Source organism: Lagenorhynchus albirostris, chromosome 1 (assembly GCF_949774975.1).
Source record: "Lagenorhynchus albirostris chromosome 1, mLagAlb1.1, whole genome shotgun sequence".
Lineage (NCBI taxonomy): Eukaryota > Metazoa > Chordata > Mammalia > Artiodactyla > Delphinidae > Lagenorhynchus > Lagenorhynchus albirostris.
In genome coordinates this window covers 52946370-52970641 of record NC_083095.1, presented here as the reverse complement: position 1 = coordinate 52970641, position 24272 = coordinate 52946370, and the positions used below count along the sequence as shown (strand labels likewise).

The 24272-nt window shown below is 36.7% G+C and overlaps 1 protein-coding gene across 1 annotated transcript in view; it reads right to left on the bottom strand.

The window, feature by feature from the left end:
* MDGA2 (MAM domain containing glycosylphosphatidylinositol anchor 2) overlaps window positions 1–24272 on the bottom strand; it is an 825804-nt gene that overhangs the window by 268292 nt on the left and 533240 nt on the right. Inside the window, exon 6 of the mRNA XM_060167534.1 lies at window positions 4716–4985. Coding sequence (XP_060023517.1) covers window positions 4716–4985 — 270 coding nt within the window. The remainder of the gene's footprint in view (window positions 1–4715; window positions 4986–24272) is intronic.

The window sequence follows — 24272 nt, the reverse complement described above, 5'->3', positions numbered from 1 at the left end:
TTTTGGAACGTGTATCCAAAACACTGAACTAAATGCATGATTGTGACCTGAATGCACTGTAGGACTCTCTATTTCTAATAATGAACAAAAGAGTTATGCAGTTTGCCGACTTTTCTTCTGAAGCAGGGGAAGATTAAGCCACTGAATAAAATTTTAAAAGACCACAGGACACTAAGATACAGTAATGTCTTGGTCATGTTATGAACCATGACTGCTCAAGACAGTGGCTCATTCAATTCATGATGGAAGAGAAATGTGGGCATTTCTAATTACAGTGACTCACAACAACAGAGAACTTTAGGTGGGAAAGTTTGGAAAGCCCTGACCTCAGGCCACCCCACATGTACCTAGGAAATCAACACAGTTTTCTTATCAAATGTATTAAGCAACTGCTTCTCTCCTGACTTGAGAGAAATGTGGCTCAATCACAGCAACTTCTTAAAGGATCATAAGAAAAGGCACTGCTGCTATATTTATGAGTGCCTAACAAAATTTTAAAACATATGAGATTCTTCTTCAGTTTTGGAGCTTGTTATCTACATGGAGGATTATCTACATTATTTAAAGTGTTCTCTTTTTTTTTTTAAAGTCAAACACTTTGACTTTAAACACTTTCAGAAGTGTTTCTAGAGTTTTATTCCTGTCTGCATCCTACAATCTTATTTTGTTCATGGATATTCTCAAACGGCAGTGGGAATTCTATGCACAGGATATTGTCGTGCTTGTTCAGAAAACCTGGTCTGTGGATCTTGATCTAATTACAGAAAGGAATGGGGGGAAAATGAACCTAGAGCTCTGTTTTTGCTTTATCCATGACACAGTTAATCTAAGACACTGCAGAGGTCTACAAATTCAGAAGACTTGAAAATAATTTCTTTGATATAATAAGAAGAAAACCGTTTTTCTTTAACTGAATTTCTTGGCCTTTGTGGCAGAAATCAAATGCCACATATTATTGTAGTAGTTTTGCTCCCCACAGTTTAACCTAGGACCCGTTAACCAAGGCTACTTCTATATTCAGTAAGATTACATGCAAACTCAATTTCATGAATTATGTAAATGCCACTGCTGAGAGGTTCTACTGGTAATATAATATGACTATGCAAATGTACACTTCAGATACATTTAAGGCATAAAAAAATTACAAATTGGAGAAGTACATTTTTAAGGCTCTGTTTATTTTAGGCCATTCATGTCAAAACTGAAAACTGCCTTTTGTAAGAACACAGATGAAAAGTTCTAGATGAAATGGGGAGGAGCAAATCATTTTGGGAGCATCTATTGCTGTGAACTGAGTTAATTCCTTATGGAGGGTACCTAAGCAACACCAACATTTTATGCTAGACATTTTGCCAGTTATACCGGGATTCAATATAGTTTCAGATGATCCTACGATCAAACTAGATTTAGAAAACCATAGTCATCAAAGACTGAGATGAAAACTGATTTAGAAGTTGGGTTGGTTCTGATTGTGAAGTTTTAGGAATAATTTAATCAATGGATTTTTATTTTATTTTCCTTTTTATGTATGCTAATGGGTGATATACAGTTTAAAAGAAAACCTAAGTATAACAAATCTGAAAGACTTCTTTCAATAACATTTGATCTCATAGGAAAACACTGTAGTAGCTCAAGTGGCATGATGTTTTATTTTATAATGATACGTAAAATAATGGTATATCTTGCAATTACTAAATATTGTATGGCTTACAATTTTGTAGCAGATAGTGCAGTATCCACAGAGTCTTTTTTTTTTAATTTTTATAAACAACAGCAATTTATTTATCACAATTCTAGAGGCTGGGAAGTCCAAGATCAAGGTGCCAGCAGGTTCAGTGTCTGGTGAAAACCCACTTCCTTGTTCATAGACTTTTTTTTGGCTATAATTTCAAATGGTGAAAGGAAAAAGGGAGATTTCTTGGGCTTCTTTTTTTTTTTTTTTAAATCCGTGTGGCTTGTGGGATTTTAGTTCCCTGGATTGAACCTGGGTTGGGCCTGTTTTATAAGGATACTAATTCCATTCATGACGGCTCTACCCTCACAACCTAATCACCTCTCAAAGGTCCAACCTCCTAATACTATCACCTTGGGGATTAGGATATAAACATATGAACTTTGTGGCAGGGGACAGGAACATTCAATCTATAGCAAGGTGCTATTGGAATGTGGTGGGTAGAGGCCAGGGATGCATCTAAACATCCTACAAATGCACAGAGCAGTTCCCACAAGAAAGAATTACCATCCTAAAATGTCAGCAGTGCCAAGGTTGAGAAACCCTGGTTCAGATTTATCTGATTGTTTACTTATGATTAGGTTCACGTTTGACATTTTTTTGGTGAAAACCTACATAGGTGATATTGTGGCTTTTTAGCAAATCTCACCAGGAGGCTCTTCCTGTCAAATTGTCCCTTTTGGTGGTCCCTAAGTCTGATCATTTGGTTAGAGTAGAGACTGCTGAATCTCTCAACTGAAATGCTACCTTTCCTGCTTTGTTGTTAGTAAAAACTACAAAGGGGTAGCTTGTAGTTTGGGGAGATACTTGGAGATCTTGTGAATATTTTATTGCCTCCAAATATTTTACCCAATAATTCAGCATCCATTGATAATCCTTGCTAGAACCAACTATTACACCGGGGATTGCAGAATGGTTGTTTTCTTTTATTCTACCATTCCTTCTAGGATTTTTAGCTGGGATCCTTCTGTAAAGAAGAGCTTTTCATTTCTATTTTTCTTTTTCATTTTACTATTACTATGGACTAATGAAATTTTAATTTAACATATTATAAACCATTATCATCGTTAACGCATTTCAATGCTCAAATTGCCACTAATTTGGCCAACGGGAGTCACTTTAAGCTGTCTCCTATGTCCTTTTGACATTTCCCTTAGTCTTTGAGCTTTCCAAGATGCTTTATTATTTTTATTTTTACTTTTCATAGTTACTGACCACATTCCCCACACTGTACATCTCATACCCATGACTCATTTACTTTGCAACTGGAAGTTTGTACTTCTTAGCCTCTCTCACTTATTTCTTTCCTCCCCCACACTTTTTTTAGCCTTCTTAGTCTTCTTTGCTTTCTGGCACAAAATACGTCCCAGGCTCACCTTTTACTTTCCCAGCCCCTGCCCTGGAATCATCTATTTCTCCAAATGTTCCTTTTTTTTTTTTTTCCAAGGGGGCATAGTGTTTAGAACCAAGAACTGGGTGTCAGATATGTTCATTGCTACTAGAGTATCATATCACTAGATCTCTGTCCTTCTATATTTGTATCTTCCTTCTCCCACAGTGAAAACCCTGGTTCTCAATAAAAGCAATATATATTTGTGCATTTGTTCTACCCTATAATATATATCCAAAATGGTTTGTGGATTACTCCCCAATAATGTTTTTATTAGCCCGTGGTTTATCCCTTCCTTTTGTGAAAAAATGAATACAGACAGAAGCACTTCCAGAATGGCATAATAAAGGTCTCTGAAAATCTGGTCCTCCATAAAAGCAACAAAAACACAGGCAAAAATGTCAAAAATCAACTTTTTCAGAATTCTGGAAATTAACCAAAGCCTTGATAAAATTCGAGAAGGATTTATTCAAGAAAAACAGCTAAAACTAGGTAAGAACAGAAAGCTTTCTGGCATTTTAACTTACTCTAATCTCCTCCCCTTCTCCTTAGCTTTGCAGTAGACATGAAATCAGTAGCTATGAAATCCACAGTGTCTTGATTTACACTGTAACATCTTACAATATTTTGACTAGAGTATATTTTTGGCCAAGTAGCATATTTCTGATTGTTTGGGTGGTAACAGATAACTGTGGTCACTAAAACCACCACAGTCTATGTTCACAAAATCACAAGTGTTTATCTCAATATACTCAATTATACTTTGCTTCCATTATAATCCTTCATTAATGATAAATTTTCATTTGTCTACTGGAAGAGTCCTCTTGGGCATATGGATGTCTATTTTAACTTTAGAGGCCTTGGTGACCATCCTCCATCCCCAGCCCAGGACCACACCAGGTAAAGTGAGACATGAAGATGCATATGCTTTCCTTGCACAGTGACTTCACCTTCTCCGAAATGGAAGGTTAGCGTCTTTTCCACAGGCAGCACCAGCACACTAGCTAGAACATCACTGCTGTTGACTTAGTGAACCACCTTTTATATAAATTCCTCAAATAAACTTTACCTTTTACTAACTCTGACTTTTCCATGACCTTAGCTAATCTCAGTCTGTTAAAACTCTACCCAGCCTACAAGACCTGATGCAAATGTCATTAGATATTCCCTAATAACCTCAGCCAGAAACTACTATAATTTTTATGTTTATAGCTTTTATTCATGCTTGCCAAACACTGCATCATATGGCTATAAATTGATATATATATATTTTCACTATCTGAGAGTAGAATCCTTGAGTACAAGATAATGTTTTATAGATCTCTATGTAATCCCACAATTTAAAGCTCTGCATGTAATAGGGATTCAATAAATGTTTATTAAACATTAAATTGCTGCATTTGTTAAATCCTTAAACTAATACACAATCTATATAACAATGCATAATGCCCTATGCCACATTTGGATTTTAATCATTTTTTTTACTAAGAACATATTATAAAACTATTCCATAGTATCACTAAAAATATGTTATGAAAACTATTCAATGAAAATATAGAAATTTATGCTGTAACATTCTCTATGCAAACTTACCTCTCACAATGATGTTGGTAGACTTTTTTGCAGGGTTTCCCACATTATTATTGGCAATGCAGCTGTAAGTACCAGCATCTTCTGAGGTGATGGCAGGTATGGTTAAAGTTCCTCCAGTCAAAACAGTCTTTTCAGGCAGAGTCCCAAAGGACCTGACCCAAGTGAGAGAGGGTACAGGCTCTCCTCCTGTCGTAACACATACTAATGTTATGGCCTCTCCAGGATTTACAACTATAGGGTCATCCACCAAGAGTTTAATTGAAGGAGATGCTAAAAGACATAAACAAAAGAACATGCACCTATTTAGATCTACTACAACTAGAGTAACAGTATGCTTTATATTTCCTCAAACAATTAAAATGAAACATTGTTCTCTTGTGTCAAAATCTTACTGTACTAATCAAGTTTAAATCATGTAGAATGGTTACTCATTTTAATTACATGTTATAAACCCATGGAATTGTTTTAAGATCTTACACATGGAGAAGGGAATTAAAAAGTTTATGTATTCTTCGATTATTCTTCCAAAATTAGAATGACAAGACAGATTAAAGTTTTAAGACAAAAATCCCTTTCTCTTTTAATGCTGACAATCTCTTTTGTCCCTCCAGGTATAAATATTGCAGCTGTTTAGTCCTTGTATTTTCATGGTGAAGATTGTCATTTATTTAATTTTTGGATCATTCTGAGGTGAAATGATACATATTTTGCAACCTGAACACAACCAAGTAAGATAAAAGATCACTGGAGGTTTTTACTAAGCAGTGGGCCTGGTTTTTCATCTTGAAAGGAATAACAAAATCATGTAATTTAAAGCAGCCCCCATATTTCCTCTCTAACCTCTCTATTCAGAAAGTTTAGGCAATGAGTTTTCATAACCACTGCTTTAAAACTTAGAAACAAATAAACCACTGTTCAAACACAGTCACCGAACTATGACGGCCACCACTCCAATGTTTGGGTTATAATAATCTCCCCAGTGAAAATAAGTTGTTTGCAACTTTTCAGGTAAAAAAAAAAAATTGTAGATAAATATCCATTCAATAAAAAATGCTGTATTACAGACTTTTCATCAAACACTCAAAGTAGAAACTGCACAAAAACTCTGTTCACATACAGAACTTTTTTTTCTGCTTATACCACAGTGCCAGCCTATATAGTGCATTCCTAAATAAAAACAGAGGGAATGCATTAGGCCAATGTTTGAGTTCACACATTCAGAAATATTTGATGCAAAAGTTAAAACTGAAATCTATCCATATTGGGAACACAAAGTGTTCAATTGTACAGTGCAATTTTTTTAGATATTAATTTCAGCTTAGAGTTGGAGAGTGCTTTTCTCAGAATAGAAGGTAAACTCCTTGTGTGATTCAATATTGTCTGCCTTGTTTGGATACAATGGAATACTACTCAACCATAAAAAGATGAAAACTTGCCTTTTGGGACATGGATGGACCTTGAGAGTATTATGTAAGTGATGCTAAGTGAGATAAGTCAGAAAGACAAATACCATATGATCTCACTCATACTTGGAATATAAAAAACAAACAAAACCCCAAAATATATGTACAAACCAAATGAAACAAAAACAAACATGTAGATACAGAGAACAGAGTAGTGGTTACCAGAGGGAAAGGAGCAGGGGGAGGGTGAAATGAGTAAAGGGGATCAACTTTATGGTAACTGATGAAAACTAAATTTTTGACGGTGACCATGCTGTAGGGTACAAAGAAGTAGAAATATAATGTTGTACACATGAAACTTATATAATATTATTAGTCAATGTTGCCTCAATAAAAAATAAATTTGAAAAGACACCAGAGGAGAGCAAGAAGACAACTCCATATTATAATTATGGTTCTGTGAAATAGGTATGGAATGCCTGGAGGACCTTTTTAAACATCATTGTTGCATGCTGGCCCTTCTAACGTCATCTTAAGAGACACAGAAGTTTCCAAAGTATCTTAATTGCCCTTGTGAGATGTTGACTTGAAATTATAAATATCTATGATAAACCTGTTGGGGAATTCACAAAATGAAAATAAGAGGCAAAAGGCATTGCAATTTGGTAGAAAAGAAAGCATCTCAAAGAGTTATTTAATATTGTTAAACTGATAAAAAAGAAACTACTAATTAAATATTTTTAAAAGATATTATACTTAATTATTGACATAGCATTATGAAAAAGTAAAAGAAATCTCTATAGCTTAGTGTGAGGTAAATAATATAATCTTACAAAGCTATTTAGTTAAAATACAATTGTAGACAGTCCAACAGTTATATTAGTAAAACTCATTTGTTTTACATCGTGTTTTAGTAAAATTAAAAGTCCCAAGGCCTAAGGGCCATTAATAGTATATGTTTAGATTATGGAAACACACAATGGTGACATTAAGAAATATTTGTCCCTGAAATTGACTTGTATAAGGATGAGTTGTTTTTCTATTAGATAGACAATATAAAGAAAAAGGTTCAAGAGAATTTCAAAGCTTATAAAATAATATATAAATAACAAGAGACCACTGTTTTACCTATAGTGCATTGCAGAATTGTATTCACAATCTTATTAAAAATTCTCTTTTCCAAATCTAAATTGAAAACAGCGTACTGTCCAACTTAGTTTTATTAAAGATGGCATTATTTCTCTGACAAACCCTGATGTTAAAAATATCCCACAAAGACCCCCAAAATGGGCTAATGCTTTCAAGACTTTAAGAATGCTCATACATATTTTAGTAACAAAATTTTACAGCTTTAAATTCTAAAGAGATAAAGGTGAAATTGTCATTTTGTTCTAGCATCTTACGTTTGATTCTGTAAATATCAGCTTTTTTAAACTATGAGGCTACGTTTAAGAACCACAGGGTCATTGGATTCATCAAGCTTAAGTGTAAATCATGCCATAGAGAAAAAAAATTAAAGTAGGAAAAACATAAAAAAAATTTTTTGTGTATTATTAAAAATATTTTAAGAGATTTCATCCTGGGCTAGTTAAGTCCCTTGCTATAAGCTTCCATAGCCCCCTTATTTTCCCTTTCATATCACATCTTATAACATGAGCCAGGCTTCCACTATGGCTCTTCAGACAGAAGCATCATGACTGCGTTCTCTGAAATATGGCCTGATAGTTGAATGGTAAGAGCACAAATTCTGGAGAACAATACCTGGGTTCTTGATTCTGCTATTATTTAATAACTGTGTGCACTTGGGCTAGTTCTTCTACTCCTGAGTGCCTCAGTTTTCCACTGTTGAAATGGAGGAAAATAATTACCTGTCTTACAGAGGTGAGACGATTTAACACGTGTTAAGTGCTTACAATAGTACCTAGTACAAAACATGCACAGAAAAAGCATTTTATTTTGTCATTATTTTCATCACCACCCCTATAGCCTCGTCCTGTGCTTGTACAGTTACTGTGCTTAATAAATATTGGTAAGGCAAATCAATAAGTGGGCAAATGAATGACTAGTGTAAAAAATGTAGTCACTAAACGATGTAATTTTTATATTTCACTCTGATGCATTTGACAGAGATATTTTAAAACCATTTTGACTTTTGGAGGTCCTACGCCATATCACAAAAAACATTTAAATATACCCATACATTTTGAGGACACATAAAAAAATTTATTAATTTTGTTTTATTGATATATTTTAATTTATAAGTTGAAACTATTGTTTTTCAAGATTAATTTTAGTAGTGCCTTTAAAATCTTATAGGCAGGGAAACCTTCAAGATGGCACAAGAGTAAGACGTGGAGATCATCTTCTTCCCCACAAATACATCAGAAATACATCTACATGGGGAACAACTCCTACAGAACACCTACTGAATGCTGGCAAAAGACCTCAGACCCCCCAAAAGGGACGAAGCTCCCCACATACCTGGGTAGGGCAAAAGAAAAAAGAGACAAAAGAAAAGGGATGGGACCTGCACCAGTGGGAGGGAGCTGTGAAGGAGGAAAAGTTTCCACACAGTACGAAGCCCCTCCACTGGCAGAGACGGTGGGTGGTTGGGGGGAAGCTTTGGAGCCATGGAGGAGAGCACAGCAACAGGGGTGCAAAGGGCAAAGCAGAGAGATGCTTGCACAGAGGATCAGTGCCGACCAGCACTCACCAGCCCGAGAGGCTTTTCTGCTCATCCCGGCCAGGACAGGTGGGGGCTGGGAGCTGAGGCTCGGGTTCTGGAGGTCAGATCCCAGGGAGAGGACTGGGGCTGGCTGCGTGAACACAGCCTGAACGGGACTAGTGCGCCACAGCTAGCCGGGAGGGAGTTCGGGAAAACATCTGGACCTGCCTAAGAGGCAAGGGACCATTGTTTCCGGGTACGCGAGAAGAGGGGATTCAGAGCACAGCCTAAATGAGGTCCAGAGACGGGCGCGAGCACAGCTATCAGTGCAGACAGCAGAGACAGGCATGAAACGCTAAGGCTGCTGCTGCCGCCACCAAGAAGCCTGTGTGCAAGCACAGGTCACTATCCACGCCTCCCCTCCCGGGAGACTGTGCAGCCCGCCACTGCCAGGGTCCCGTGATCCAGGGACAACTTCCCCGGGAGAACACATGGCACACCTCAGGTTGTTGCCACATCGCGCCGGCCTGCTGCAGGCTCGACCCGCACTCCGTGCCCCTCCCTCCCCCCGGCCTGAGTGAGTCAGAGCCCCCGAATCAGCTGCTCCTTTAACCCCCTCCTGTCTGGGCGGGAAACAGACGCCCTCAGGAGACCTACGCGCAGAGGCGGGTCCAAATCCAAAGCTGAATCCCAGGAGCTGTGCCAACAAAGAAGAGAAAGGGAAATTTCTACCAGCAGCCTCAGGAGCAGGGGATTAAATCTCCACAATCAACTTCATGTACCCTGCATCGGTGGAACACGTGAATAGACAACGAATTATCCCAAATTGAGGCAGTGACATTCGGAGCAACAATATATATATTTTCCTTTGTTTCTTTTTGTGAGTGTGTATGTGTATGCTTCTGTGTGTGATTTTGTCTGTATAGCTTTGCTGTTACCATTTGTCCTAGGGTTCTGACTGACCTTTTTTTTTTTTTAAGTATAGTTTTTAGCGATTGTTATCACTGGTGGATTTGATTTTTGGTTTGGTTGCTCTCTTCTTTCTTTCTTTTTTTAAAATTACTTTTTAGTTTTTAATAATTATTTTTTATTTTAATAACTTTATTTTATTTATTTATTTATTTTTTTGTTTCTGTTTCTTTTTTTCTCCCTTTTATTCTGAGCCGTGTGGATGACAGGGTCTTGGTGCTCTGGCCGGGTGTCAGTCCTGTGCCTCTGAGGTGGGACAGCCGAGTTCAGGACATCGGTCCACCAGAGACCTCCCAGCTCCACATAATATCAAACAGCAAAAATCTCCCAGAGATCTCCATCTCAACACCAGCACCCAGCTTCACTCAACGACCAGCAGGCTACAGTGCTGGACACCGTATGCCAAACAACTAGCAAGACAGGAACACAAACCCACCCATTAGCAGAGAGGCTGCCTAAAATCATAATAAGGTCACAGACACAAGAAAACAAACCATTGGACATGGACCTGGCCACCAGAAAGAAAAGATCCAGCCTCATCCACCAGAACACAGGCGCTAGTCCCCTCCATCAGGAAACCTACACAACGAAATGAACCAACCTTAGCCACTAGGGGCAGACATCAAAAACAACAGGAACTATGAAACCACAGCCTGCAAAAAGAAGACCCAAACACAGTAAGTTAAGCAGAATGAGAAGACAGAGAAGCACACAGCACATGAAGGAGCAAGGTAAAAACCCACCAGACCAAACAACTGAAGGGGAACTAGGCAGTCTACCTGAAAAAGAATTCAGAGTAATGATAGTAAAGATGATCCAAAATTGTGGAAATAGAATGGAGAAAAAACAAGAAACGTTTAACAAGGACCTAGAAGAACTAAAGGAAAAACAAACAATGATGAACAACACAATAAGCTAAATTAAAAATTCTCTAGAAGAAATCAATAGCAGAATACCTGAGGCAGAAGAACGGATAAGTGACCTGGAAGATAAAATAGTGGAAATAACTACTGCAGAGAATAAAGAAAAAAGAATGAAAAGAATTGAGGACAGTCTCAGAGACCCCTGGGGTAACATTAAATGCACCAACATTCGAATTATAGGGGTCCCAGAAGAAGAAGAGAAAAAGAAAGGGACTGAGAAAATATTTGAAGAGATTATAGTTGAAAACTTCCCTAATATGGGAAAGGAAATAGTTAATCAAGTCCAGGAAGCGCAGAGAGTCACATATAGGATAAATTCAAGGAGAAACACACCAAGACTCATATTAATCAAACTATCAAAAATTAAATACAAAGAAAAAATATTAAAAGCAGAAAGGGAAAAACAACAAATAACATATTAGGGATTCCCCATAAGTTTAACAGCTGATCTTTCAGTAGAAACTCTGCAAGCCAGAAGGGAGTGGTAGGACATAATTAAAGTGATGAAAGAGAAAAATCTACAACCAAGATTACTCTACCCAGCAAGGATCTCAGCCAGATTTGATGGAGAAATTAAAACCTTTACAGACAAGCAAAACCTAAGAGAATTCAGCACCACCAAACCAGCTTTACAACAAATGCTAAAGGGACTTCTCTAGGCAGGAAACACAAGAGAAGGAAAACACCTACAATAACAAACCCAAAACAATTAAGAAAATGGGAATAGGAACATACATATCAATAACTACCTTAAACGTAAATGGATTAAATGCTCCAACCAAAAGACACAGACTGGCTGAATGGATCCAAACACAAGACCTGTATATATGCTGTCTACAAGAGACCACTTCAGACCTAGGGACACATACAGACTGAAAGTGAGGGGATGGAAAAAGATATTCCATGCAAATGCAAATCAAAAGAAAGCTGGAGTAGCAATTCTCATATCAGACAAAATAGACTTTAAAACAAAGACTATTACAGGAGACAAAGAAGGACACTACATAATGATCAAGGGATCAATCCAAGGAGAAGATATAACAATTATAAGTATTTATGCACCCAACTTAGAGTACCTCAGTACATAAGGCAAATGCTAACAGCCATAAAAGGGGAAATTGACAGCAACACAATCATAGTAGGGGACGGTAACACCCCACTTTCACCATGGAAAGATCATCCAACTGAAAATAAATAAGGAAACACAAGCTTTAAATGATATATTAAACAAGATGGACTTAAGTGATATTTATAGGACAGTCCATCCACAAACAACAGAATACATTTTCTTCTCAAGTGCCCATGGAACATTCTCCAGGATAGATCGTATCTTGGGCCACAAATCAAGCCTTGGTAAATTTAAGAAAATTGAAATCATATCAAGTATCTTTTCTGATCACAATGCTCTGAGACTAGATATCAATTACAGGAAAAAAACCTATAAAAAATACAAACACAGGGGGGATAAACAATACACTAATTAATAACCAGGAGATCAGGGAAGAAATCAATGAGGAAATGAAAAAATACCTAGAAACAAATGACAATGAAAACATGATAACCCAAAACCTACGGGATGCAGCAAAAGCAGTTCCAAGAGGGAAGTTTATAGCAATACAATCTTACCTCAAGAAACAAGAAACATATCAAATAAACAACCTAACCATACACCTAAAGCAATTAGAAAAAGAAGAACAAAAAACCCCCAAGTTAGCAGAAGGAATGAAATCATAAAGATCAGATCAGAAAGAAATGAAGGAAACAACAGCAAAGATCAATAAAACTAAAAGCTGGTTCTTTGAGAAGATAAACAAAATTGATAATACATTAGCCAGACTCATCAACAAAAAAAAAGGAGGAAGACTCAAATCAATAGAATTAGAAATCAAAAAGGAGAGTTGACAACTGACACTGCAGAAATACAAAGGATCATGAGAGATTACTACAGCAACTGTATGCCAGTAAAATGGACAACTTGGAAGAAATGGACTAATTCTTAGAAAAGCACAAAGTTCCAATACTGAACCAGGAAGAAACAGAAAATACAAACAGACCAATCACAAGCACTGAAATTGAGACTGTGATTAAAAATCTTCCAACAAACAAAAGCCCAGGACAGATGGCTTCACAGGCAAACTCTATCAAACATTTATAGAATAGCTAACACCTATCCTTCTGAAACTCTTCCAAAATATATCAGAGGGAGGAACACCTCCAAACTCATTCTATGAGACCAGTATCACCCTGTTACCAAAACCAGACAAAGATGTCACAAAGAACGAAAACTACAGGCCAATATCATGATGAACATAGAGGCAAAATCCTCAACAAAATACTAGCAAACAGAATCCAACAGCACATTAAAAGGATTATACATCATGATCAAGTGGGGTTTATTCCAGGAATGCAAAGTTTCTTCAGTATATGCAAATTTATCAATGTGATACAGCATATTAACAAATTGAAGGAGAAAAACCATATAATCATCTCAATAGATGCAGAAAAAGCTTTCAACAAAATTCAACACTGATTTATGATAAAAACCCTCCAGAAAGTAGGCACAGAGGGAACTTACCTCAACACAGTAAAGGCCATATATGACAAACCCACAGCCAACATCATCCTCAATGTGAAAAACGGAAACCATTTCCACTAAGATCAGGAACAAGACAAGGTTGCCCACTCTCACCACTATTATTCAACATTGTTTTGGAAGTTTTAGCCACAGAAATCAGAGAAGAAAGAGAAATAAAAGGAATCCAAACTGGAAAAGAAGAAGTAAAGCTGTCACTGTTTGCACATGACATGATCCTATACATAGAGAATCCCAAAGATGGTACCAGAAAACTACTAGAGCTAATCAGTGAATTTCATAAAGTGGCAGCATACAAAATTAATGCGCAGAAATCTCTTGCATTCCTATACACTAAAGATGAAAAATCTGAAAGAGAAATTAAGGAAACACTCCCATTTACCATTACAACAAAAAGAATAAAATACCTTGGAATAAACCTACCTAAGGAGACAAAAGAGCTGTATGCAGAAAACTATAAGACACTGATGAAAGAAATTAAAGATGATACAAATAGATGGAGAGATATACCATGTTCTTGGATTGGAAGAATCAACATGGTGAAAATGACTATGCTACTCATAGGAATCTACAGATTCAAAGTAATCCCTATCAAAGTATCACGGACATTTTTCACAGAACTAGAACAAAAAATTTCACAATTTGTATGGAAACACAAAAGACCCCGAATAGGCAAAGCAATCTTGAGAAAGAAAAACGGAGCTGGAGGAATCAGGCTCCTTGACTTCAGACTATACTATAAAACTACAGTAATTAACACAGTATGGTACTGGCACAAAAATAGAAATATAGATCAGTAGAACAGGATAGAATTCCTAGAGATAAACCCACGCACATATCGTCACCTTATTTTTTATAAAGGAGGCAAGAATAAACAATGGAGAAAAGGTAGCCTCTTCAATAAGTGGTGCTGGGAAAACTGCACAGCTAAATGTAAAAGAATGAAATTAGAACACTCCTGAACTCTATACACAAAAATAAACTCAAAATCGATTAAAGACCTAAATGTAATGCCAGACACTCTAAAACTCTTAGAGGAAAACATGGGCAGAACACTCTATGACATAAATCACAGCAAGATCCTTTTTGACCCACCTCCTAGAGAAATGGAAATAAAAACAAAAATAAACAAATGGGACCCAACTAAACTCAAAAGCTTCTGTACAGCAAAGGAAACCATAAACAAGATGAAAAGACAACCCTCAGAATGGGAGAAAATATGTGCAAATGAAGCAACTGACGAAGGATTAATCTCCAAAATTTACAAGCAGCTAGTGCAGCTCAGTATCAAAAAAACAAACGACCCAATCCAAAAATGGGCAGAAGACCTAAATAAACATTTCTCCAATGAAGATATACAGATTGCCAACACACACATGAAGGAATGCTAAACATCATTTATCATTAGAGAAATGCAAATCAAAACTACAATGAGGTATCACCTCACACCAGTTAGAATGGCCATCATCAAAAAATCTCCAAACAATAAATGCTGGAGAGGGTGTGGGAAAAGGGAACCCTTTTGCACTGTTGGTGGGAATGTAAATTGATTAAAAACCTGAAAGTAGAACTACCATATGACCCAGCAATCCCACCCTTGGGCATATACCCTGAGAAAACCATAATTCAAAAAGAGTCATGTACCACAATGTTCATTGCAGCTCTATTTATTATAGCCAGGACATGGAAACAACCTAAGTGGCCATCAGTAGATGAATGGGTAAAGAAGATGTGGCACATATATACAATGGGATATTACTCAGCCATAAAAAGAAAGGAAATGGAGTTATTTGTAGTGAGGTGGTTGGACCTAGAGTTTGTCATAGAGAGTGAAGTAAATCAGAAAGAGAAAAGCAAAAACTGTATGCTAACAAATATATATGGTATCTTAAAAAAAAAAAAAAGGTCATGAGGAACCTAGGGGCAGGACAGAACCTACTAGAGAATGGACTTGAGGACACACGGAAGATGAAGTTTAAGCTGGGACAAAGCGAGAGAGTGGCATGGACATCTATACACTACCAAATGTAAAACAGATAGCTAGTGAAAAGCAGCCACATAGCACAGGGAGATCAGCTCGGTGCTTTGTGACCACCTAGAGGGGTGGGATAGGGAGGGTGGGAGGGAGGGAGACGCAAGAGGGAAGAGATATGGGGATATATGTATATGTATAGCTGACTCACTTTGTTATAAAGCAGAAACTAACACATCATTGTAAAGCAATTATACTCAAATAAAGGTGTTAAAAAAATAGATAAATCAGACAGAGAGAGACAAAAAAAAAAGCTCATAGGCAAAAGTGAAGTGCAAGTGAATGCTAGTTTTTTATAGTGCTCTTAAACTCTCCAACACCACCCTGAGTCCATGCATTATGTTTCTTTTCCTGCACTTATATAGGTAATTAGGAAATTAAGAAAGATTAATCTCATTGCAGTAAATCATGTATGTGGTTGAGTGTTTATTAAATATCTATTGCATGTTTTGGTTCAATTATCCCATCACTACGTAAGAATAAACATGTAAAGCCATCGGGATCATCAGCTTCCTTATAACCATGAGACAAGAGCATTGTTCTAAAACATACTGCAGGATCTAGATAGCCAGTCATTCTTCACAGCAACACATCAGAGACAGATTACTATTTGAAGCTCATTTTAAGTAATAAAGAAATAAAACAGAGAAGTTGAAAAGGGACAAGAGAAACACTGAGTGGACAGTATGTTAATTTTTATTTGGGATGCTCATCAAACCAAAGTAAAAAGTAGAAAAAGGTGAAATACATAAAGTAAAAAAGTAAATCTATCAAGTGAAGCATCTATAGTATATTTTATTTATTTATTCATTTATTTTTGCGGTACGCGGGCCTCTCACTGTTGTGGCCTCTCCCGTTGGGGAGCACAGGCTCCGGATGTGCAGGCTCAGCGGCCATGGCTCACGGGCCCAGCCACTCCGCGGCATGTGGGATCTTCCCAGACTGGAGCACGAACCCGTGTCCCCTGCATCGGCAGGCGGACTCTCAACCACTGCGCCACCAGGGAAGCCCTACAGTATATTTTAAAAATCATAGATTATTGTAAACATGTTTTATAGTTATTGCCAAAACATGGCTCAAATTACATAAAAATTATTCCAACTAAGTCTGCTTTTAATATGACACATGCACAGACATACACCACCAGCTATAAACATTCTCTGTGTATACAGTGCTCATAAAAAAAGTGCCCATCAGACTATCCGAATGAGAATCTTGCCAGCACTCAATGATGGAAGGCATGCGTCACCACAGCGGTTGTCTTGGAGACTTGGCTCCTTTAAGATCGGTATGTCAACATTCTAGCATGCTTGATGTTCTCTGTGGTGGAAATATGAGAGATAGATAGACAGGTCTATAAATTATTCGTCCTGGGAGGGATGTAATGAAGTAGAATGACAGAAAAAGAAAGAGAAAGAAAGGGAAAAGAAGGGAAGGGAAATGAAAGAGAGGAGAGACGAAATAGTCTGTGGTTTTTATTTTCCCAAATCCTAAACCTTCAATAACTACAACACGGAAAGTATATTTTAGGAAATATCTCTGAGGAAGAGAATTCTTCCCATGTTCCCTTCAGTTCCTCCCCTCCTGGCCAACAAAAAGAAAGTTTTCTTGGGCTAAGCAACAGTTACTTCAGTTGGTCTGAGACAGAGAGGACTGGCTTCTTGACTCCCACACCAAATCCTGAACATCTGCATATTCAAGAGCAGAGGGGATGCGTGTGTCCCTTTCTGCTTTGAGGTCACTAAGTATGACTGGCTACACAGACAGGCCATAGTGAGTCTCATGGGAAAGGCTCCATGCCTCAGGGGAACAGCCCCAGCCCCACACAATGGAATGGAAGAAGCAGAGAGATGGGCCAGAACTGAATGTGGCAAGACAATACGAATGAGGGAGATCTTAGATGATACGTGCCTGTCAGAAGATCCAGATCTCATGCCCCACACCTTGGTATAATATAGCACCCCCTAGAATTTAAATAAAATCTGGTGGAAATGGGAACTCCACGTTGACTGAGATACAATTTCTGAAATTATAGCAGAATAGGTAGTTGAAATAAAAATGAAGTTGAATTATAGAATAATAAAGATATATTTCTTTCAAACCTGAGTTTGTAGACTGGGATTCATGACCATTAATTTTAGAGTCAGTTCCTCGTGAGGTCTTCTGGGTGTGTAATACAAAGATTTAGTTTGGGGTTAATTAAGAATACATTCTGTAGGAAGAAAATACTATTGTATTGGTGGGTTTGTTTTGGCTACTACCTAACATAACAGCTAGCTGAAGATAAATATGGTTTAAAAAAATTGAAAACAATGTAGTGTTAATCATCTTTATATTTTTAGAGATTTGGATCTCCATGGATCTGGGCCTTTTAATTTTTAAAAAGGAACTTAGTTTTTCACCCCTGACGCTTCGATTAAATTGATATGAAATAGTTAGCTATGGTAAAAGCTGCCAGTTGCCTTGAGTTAGAGATAATCTGAGACATATGATTCTTTGATTGGAAGGAACTTGAATACTGAGTCACAGAGAAAAATCACAAGGAAGAAAGAACATGAAAAAACAAACAAAACCCCGCCCCAAACCAATAAAGCAACAATAAAAAAAACCCCACCAGAATGAACTCCAATAAAAAATCCTCAGCTAGGATGGTATTTGTCTTATTCTGAATCCTCCCAAAAGCAGGTCCTAATATAAGAAAATAGTTCATTTGGGTGGAGATCGCAGGAAGAATACTGAAGGAGAAGGGAAGAGACAAAGAAAGGGAGAAAACCCAGTAATGGAGCACTAAGGAGCGGTTGTCACTGTGAGAAACCTGACTCCCTGCTGCTGGGGACCCTTTGGAAAACTAGATAGAACACATCTCAGGACTCTCCCTCTGAAAAGTGAGGAGGCTGGCTGGGGTATTTACCTACCAACTCCTGTCCTTCATTAGTTAAGGATCATTCTATGGGTCTTAACTTACCAGCCTTCTGCATTGGCTGAACACATTGTTGAGTCCAGCGAAAGTTTTCAAACAGAAGGATAGTGAATCGAATCTGTCAAAAGAAACTACAATAACCTCCAGAACAGGCTAAGAGGAGAAAACAGGGCACTCACAGTGTCTGCTAGGACACCCTTTCCATGTAAATTCAATGATCAGTAGTTGGCCACATGGAGATAAGGTGAAAAGGCTAAAGAAAGAATAAGGAAGAAATCAGTGGTGAGTAGGGGCACCTTTACCCATCAGGATATAAACACAAAATAAAATAAGTTAAGAGCACACCATGAATAAAAGGAAGAGGAAGTAAAAATATATACAATTAACTTTCTGCTTCTTTTCCATGGCCATACATTTTTTAAACTAAAATATACACGATAGACAAACCAAGTCCAGCTTCTATATGGAGCAACATGCTATGTTTACAGATTCAAAGAATAGAAAAAAGTTTCTCTTGCAAAAAGAAGTCATTTCACTAAGATATAAGAATCACTGTATTTTCATGCATTTCATTGGAATTCATTTTCAACAGATGTTTCATTGAAATACAGGTAGCAATGGACATTTCACATGATAAAAATGAGAGAATATATTAGAAGTTGATTTGAAAATTCAAAATAATCCACGCATATAGTTAAAGTTATTATTCAAATATTATCATTATTGACAAATTGATTCTCATGAAGCCCAGGAATGATATAATATTAGGAAATTCTATTTAAAACAATGTTCCTGGATATGGCAATATTTGAAATAGTATTCATAAATAGTCTCTAATTCAAGAGAGAGCCTTTGCTATAGATACTGAAGCTAACAAGCATTTTTCATTTTTTTAATGTTCAAAGGACAGATAGTTCTGCAAATGATTGAGGAGGCAGAGCAAATATTTTCCTTCATGGAAAATTACATAAAAGTTTCCTAGAAGAGACCTACTGCTTAATGCCATGAGTTCCAAAAATGGCTTCCCTAGATGGGTTTTGTTTGATTGGCACAATATTATTTATTGTTTGTTGTTGTTATCATTATTAGGAATAAATGTCTTTAGGTATTGTTTGGTCTCCCCAGTATAACACATTTCAACATATTCATTTAATAAGTATATATTGAGCACCTACTATGTATCAAGGCCTGTGATAGGCACTTGGGATATAATGGTGAACAAAACAGCCCAAGAATTCCTGCACTCAGAATCCTACATCCTAATAGGATGAGAACCAGCCTTCTCCCCATGACTCCCATTGTCTTGGGTGACTTCACATATTTACATCACCTCCCTGGTCTCTGAAGTCATGTGCATTTATGATCCCTGACCAGAATATTTATGCCATCACAGCATAATGAGTAAAGAAATCTGGGGACTTCCCTGGTGGCCCAGTAGCTAAGATTCCATGCTCCCAGTGCAGGGGGCCCAGGTTTGATCCCCGGTCACACCCAGTGCAGCCAAATAAATAAATAAATATTAAAAAAAAAATTTGCCAAAAGATATTCTTCAATGAAATCAGAATTTACAAATTATAATTAGTGTTATTTACATTTGAATCTAGTCATTAAACAAGATAAACAGAAAAACTAGAACTGTAACTTGTGTTCCAAGGTGAGCAAAAGATAAAGTCAAAAGCTTATTTCAGTCGATAAGTTATGCCAATAGTTGGGGTACTAGTACTTAATGGCCTAAAAACTCTTCATAAATATTGTTAAAACATGATGAAGAAGAACTTTATTACCACTTACATCTCCCTCCCTTGGCCAACAATCCCTTAATGTTCCTTCCAACAGGTGAAATCATGGCAAAGCAAGGTCTCATTCAAGTTCACCAGAAACTGAGCATTATCTGCAGCTGCAGCAGAATCCCAGAGGGTCATCACTCATGGAGAGAAAATCCAAGCTAAGTACTTCAAACCAAGAAACTTGCTGTCCGTGGAATTTTCCTGTTCTTCATGGAAGATACCAGGTTTTTAGGAATAGTGCCAGTTTGCAAAGATGTCCTCCTCCCAAAATCAACAAGGCATGAACTTGCTATTCCTGCTGCCTGGGATTCTCTTCCAGTGCTTATTCACCTGGTAAACCACTTTACCACGGTCAAGTGTCAATATCAGTTTTTTACCAAATTCTTAGTTTTTGTACAAGGCAATTGAATTCCTTCCTCTTTTGTATAAGCATAGTGGCTTATTATAGCTTCACACACACACCCCTCCCCACATACCTTAGCCACCATTAGAACATTTACCTTCGCCTTTCACTGTGCGATATTTAAGAATTGAATTATCTGTGAAAAGGGTGGTGTTTTTCATATTCGTACCAACAGCACGCATAAAAGGATTTGGCAAAGAATTATGTGCTTAATAAAGTCTTATTGAATAAAAGAATGTTGAATTTAAAGACTAGAGAACAGAAACTCCACATAAGACCTATTTGTCATAAACTTAACCAAAAAAAAAAAAACATAAAAACTCAGGATTTCATGAACCATTCATTGAAAAATACTAGCTATGAAGACCTTTCTGTTCTCTCACTGTTCAACCCATCTAAACTTAATCATGCTTTATATCACTAACAAGGTGATAGCAAAGAATTTTTCTTTCAAAATTTAGTGCACCACTCACATAAAATAATTACAGCATATTATTTACACTTCTTTGTACTTAATTCTTTGCTCAATTATAGCACATACATTACTATCAGTAAACCATTTGATTAAACCAAATTATGTCCCCGAAACCAAAACTAAAGGCATATGGCCTTTGTCATAAGAGGACCAGTATGTGGGTAATTCAATATAGAATTAAAAAGATCAGTTAAGATTTAAGGCTCTTCTGTAAGAGTGACACAGCAGTAGGAGAACAGATAAAGACATCACCTCCAAGACCATCTGGTGTTGATCTCCCAGCTATACTTCTTGAGGCCTCACTAGAGTAGCAAAGAAAACAAAACAATAATTCTGCTCTGGCCATCAGAGCTGCTGAAATGGAGGCAGCTGGTATTTCTAAAACCAGTATTTGTAACATAGAGGGATGGTGCAAAAAGGTACTCTCTTATTAGTTACTCTCTTACTCTTGTCTTATTGGTCTGATAAAAACTAGGTGTTTTTCTTTTTTTCTTTTTATTACCCATCCTGGTGACACTGTATTATAATGTTATATTTTGAAACTTTTTATGATTCTACAATTTCATTTTATAGTAATATTGCTAAGGTGGTTCATAGCTAATCTTAAAGAGTAATGTTGAACAGATTTAACTCTGCTGGGCCTCTGTTTGTCTCTCCAAGGGAATTCCATTAGTTTCCAAAGGACTGCTCAGGCCAAATGTCTACCTTGATTAGGAAAACACCTTGGCATATAGTCTCCTAATCTTGTCACGTATCTATACTCAGGTTACTCAAATATCTAAATTGGTTCCAAGATACAGCAAAGATTAGAAATCAGATCAGGAGCTTAATTAGCCAGGTCATTGATAGCAACAAAATAAACTGACAGCAAACAAAGGAATAACCTATGTTTTATTTAAAGAAAAACTGTTAATTCAACACATATTTATTAAGTGCCAACTGTGTGTCAGACTCTGTTCTAGGCATTGGAGACAACAGAACAAAACAGACAAAAATCCTGCCCTCGAGGTGTTTGTAATTAGATGGAGACAACTATAGCCCTTAATATGTTCCAGGCACACTTCAGAAAGCTTTTCATATATTTCTCATGTAATTTTATGAGATAGCTACTATTATTACCAATCTGAGAAACAGTTTAGATAACTTTTACTTACTACCAATCTGACAGACTTTAGATAACTTTCCCAAGGTCACGTACATAGTGAATGGTGGAGCTGAGATTCTAATCTAGGCAGTCTGACTTGAGATGGATTTAAAACATTGTAGATAAACTCCAGAGTGAAATAAAGTTGATAATTTTCAAGCTCTAATTAAATTCTTGATGATATTTATGTCAGAGAAAGAATTAATGCTGCTGCTCTAATAGAAAAAAGGGATAACATTAATATCATCTATTATAATAAAAGCCTAGGGAAGGCAAAAATAAACATGATTTGCTAGTCAGGCTTCCAGAAATCTCTACCACTTAGAATAGAAGGCAAAAAGGACTTGTGAACCCCCTAAGGCATAATTTAAAAGCCTAAATTCTGAAGTGACTGTGGAAAAGGCTCTTAGGCTATTGCTCACAGTGTTTTCACTCCTAACTCATACAAAACTATAATGGGCTCAGTTATTTAAGTTCTCAGACTTCACAAGGTAAGGAGGAAAAATTTAAACAAGGAAAGACTTCCTGAGACAGAACAATGGAGAACAACAGTGGCAGCTGACAATATGCCACTAAGAAAAGAGTAAGAAAAACAAGTGTATTATTACATGGAACAGTAAGCATGGTCATAAACTATCAACCAAGTCTTCATTTATTGACATTCCAACTGCCAACCCCAAAATATCAGATTAGGCAGATACAATTTTAAAAAGCAAGAAAAGAAGTAATATATCCATATATTTAGGTATTTATCATGGGATGGGGGGAAAAGAGAGAGAGACTTTTGCTGGTGCTTCTAAAGTTTGCTATAAAATACTACTTTGCAAAGGACAAAAGTAGTCATATTTTGCTAAATACAATACTGGACCAAAGGTCAAATTAAAGAAATCAAAGCATACAAATCATACATACATTCATACTTAACACATTTAAGCATTATAATGATTATTTACATTGGACTCTACAAGTAGTTTCATAAAATTAAGAATATCATACCTTGACTGCTGAACTGGGTCACAACCCAGACAAGTGCGGTGTCATGAGTACCTCAGCCCTTGCCAAGTATCTGTTACCAACCTCCTAACTGGAATTTCTGCACTAGCCTCCAACTGACATGTGCATCTGAAAACATTGGAATGAGGAGTCTAATTCTAGGAGTTGAGGGGTGCCTCAACAAATTAAGGCCTGCCCTGGGAAATCCGAGAAATGTGTAGACTTTGTTTTATAAAGGGCTAAATATGTTTTCAGGAGGTGTTCTCCTTTCAAGTACAGATATATTAACTATTATTTACTTTTAGGCTTACATCGATATTCCTTCCCCATGGCTAATGAAATGAAAAAGAAAGAAAAAGAGAGGCAGCAGAATCAGAGCATAATTTGTGAAAAATAAATATGCCAAAGCAGAGGGATTTGATTCCAAGTTTTGTGTGTGGTTAGGAGCCAATATATTGGACTAAATTACAAAACAATAAAATTGTGGTTTGCACCGGAGAAAACGACAGTTTTAAACTATAGACCTTGTAGTAGGTTTCAATACAGTATCAGGTTGACATACTGTAAATACTAACTGCTGTTTAAGAATGTTATTACAGATCTAATTCTAACACAAGTCAATTCAAGCCTAACTATTAAACTAGCTACATTTCTTATCTTGGGATTTCAGACATTCAGAGTACATTTAAATGTACTGTTGCCATATTCTAGGACAATGCTGCTATATGATAAGGGAGGTGTTTCTTTTTTGAGTAAGATAATACTGTAGTGTAACATATGTGAAGGAACTAAAAAGCTGCACAAAATGGAATGTTGCTTAAGGAAAGATTAAAAGTCAATAAAACCTTTTTAATACTATTTTAATATGAAAGATAAAACCCTGACTGAATCACCTCCAAATTCAATTCCTCTCTACACATGAGAAACTGCATGCACAAAAAATGTCCTGCCAATATTTTATTTCACAAAGCTACTGAAAATATAACTTTCCGACTCTAGTTCTGATGTTTTCCATATAGATTTTGTTAAACCCACATTTCCCATTCTACATGATTAATATGAACTGATGAAATATCTTTACAGAGGAAACAAATACCATTTGTTTGAAATGTCAAATTATTTTTTGTTTTTCTTCAAGTTTTTAATATTGGTATGTATTGAATTGCCTATTTAACTCTCCGGTGACTTAAGAGTTAAATCCATATTACATATTCTTTGACTGTAGATCTGTATACATATAGTAATGCTTT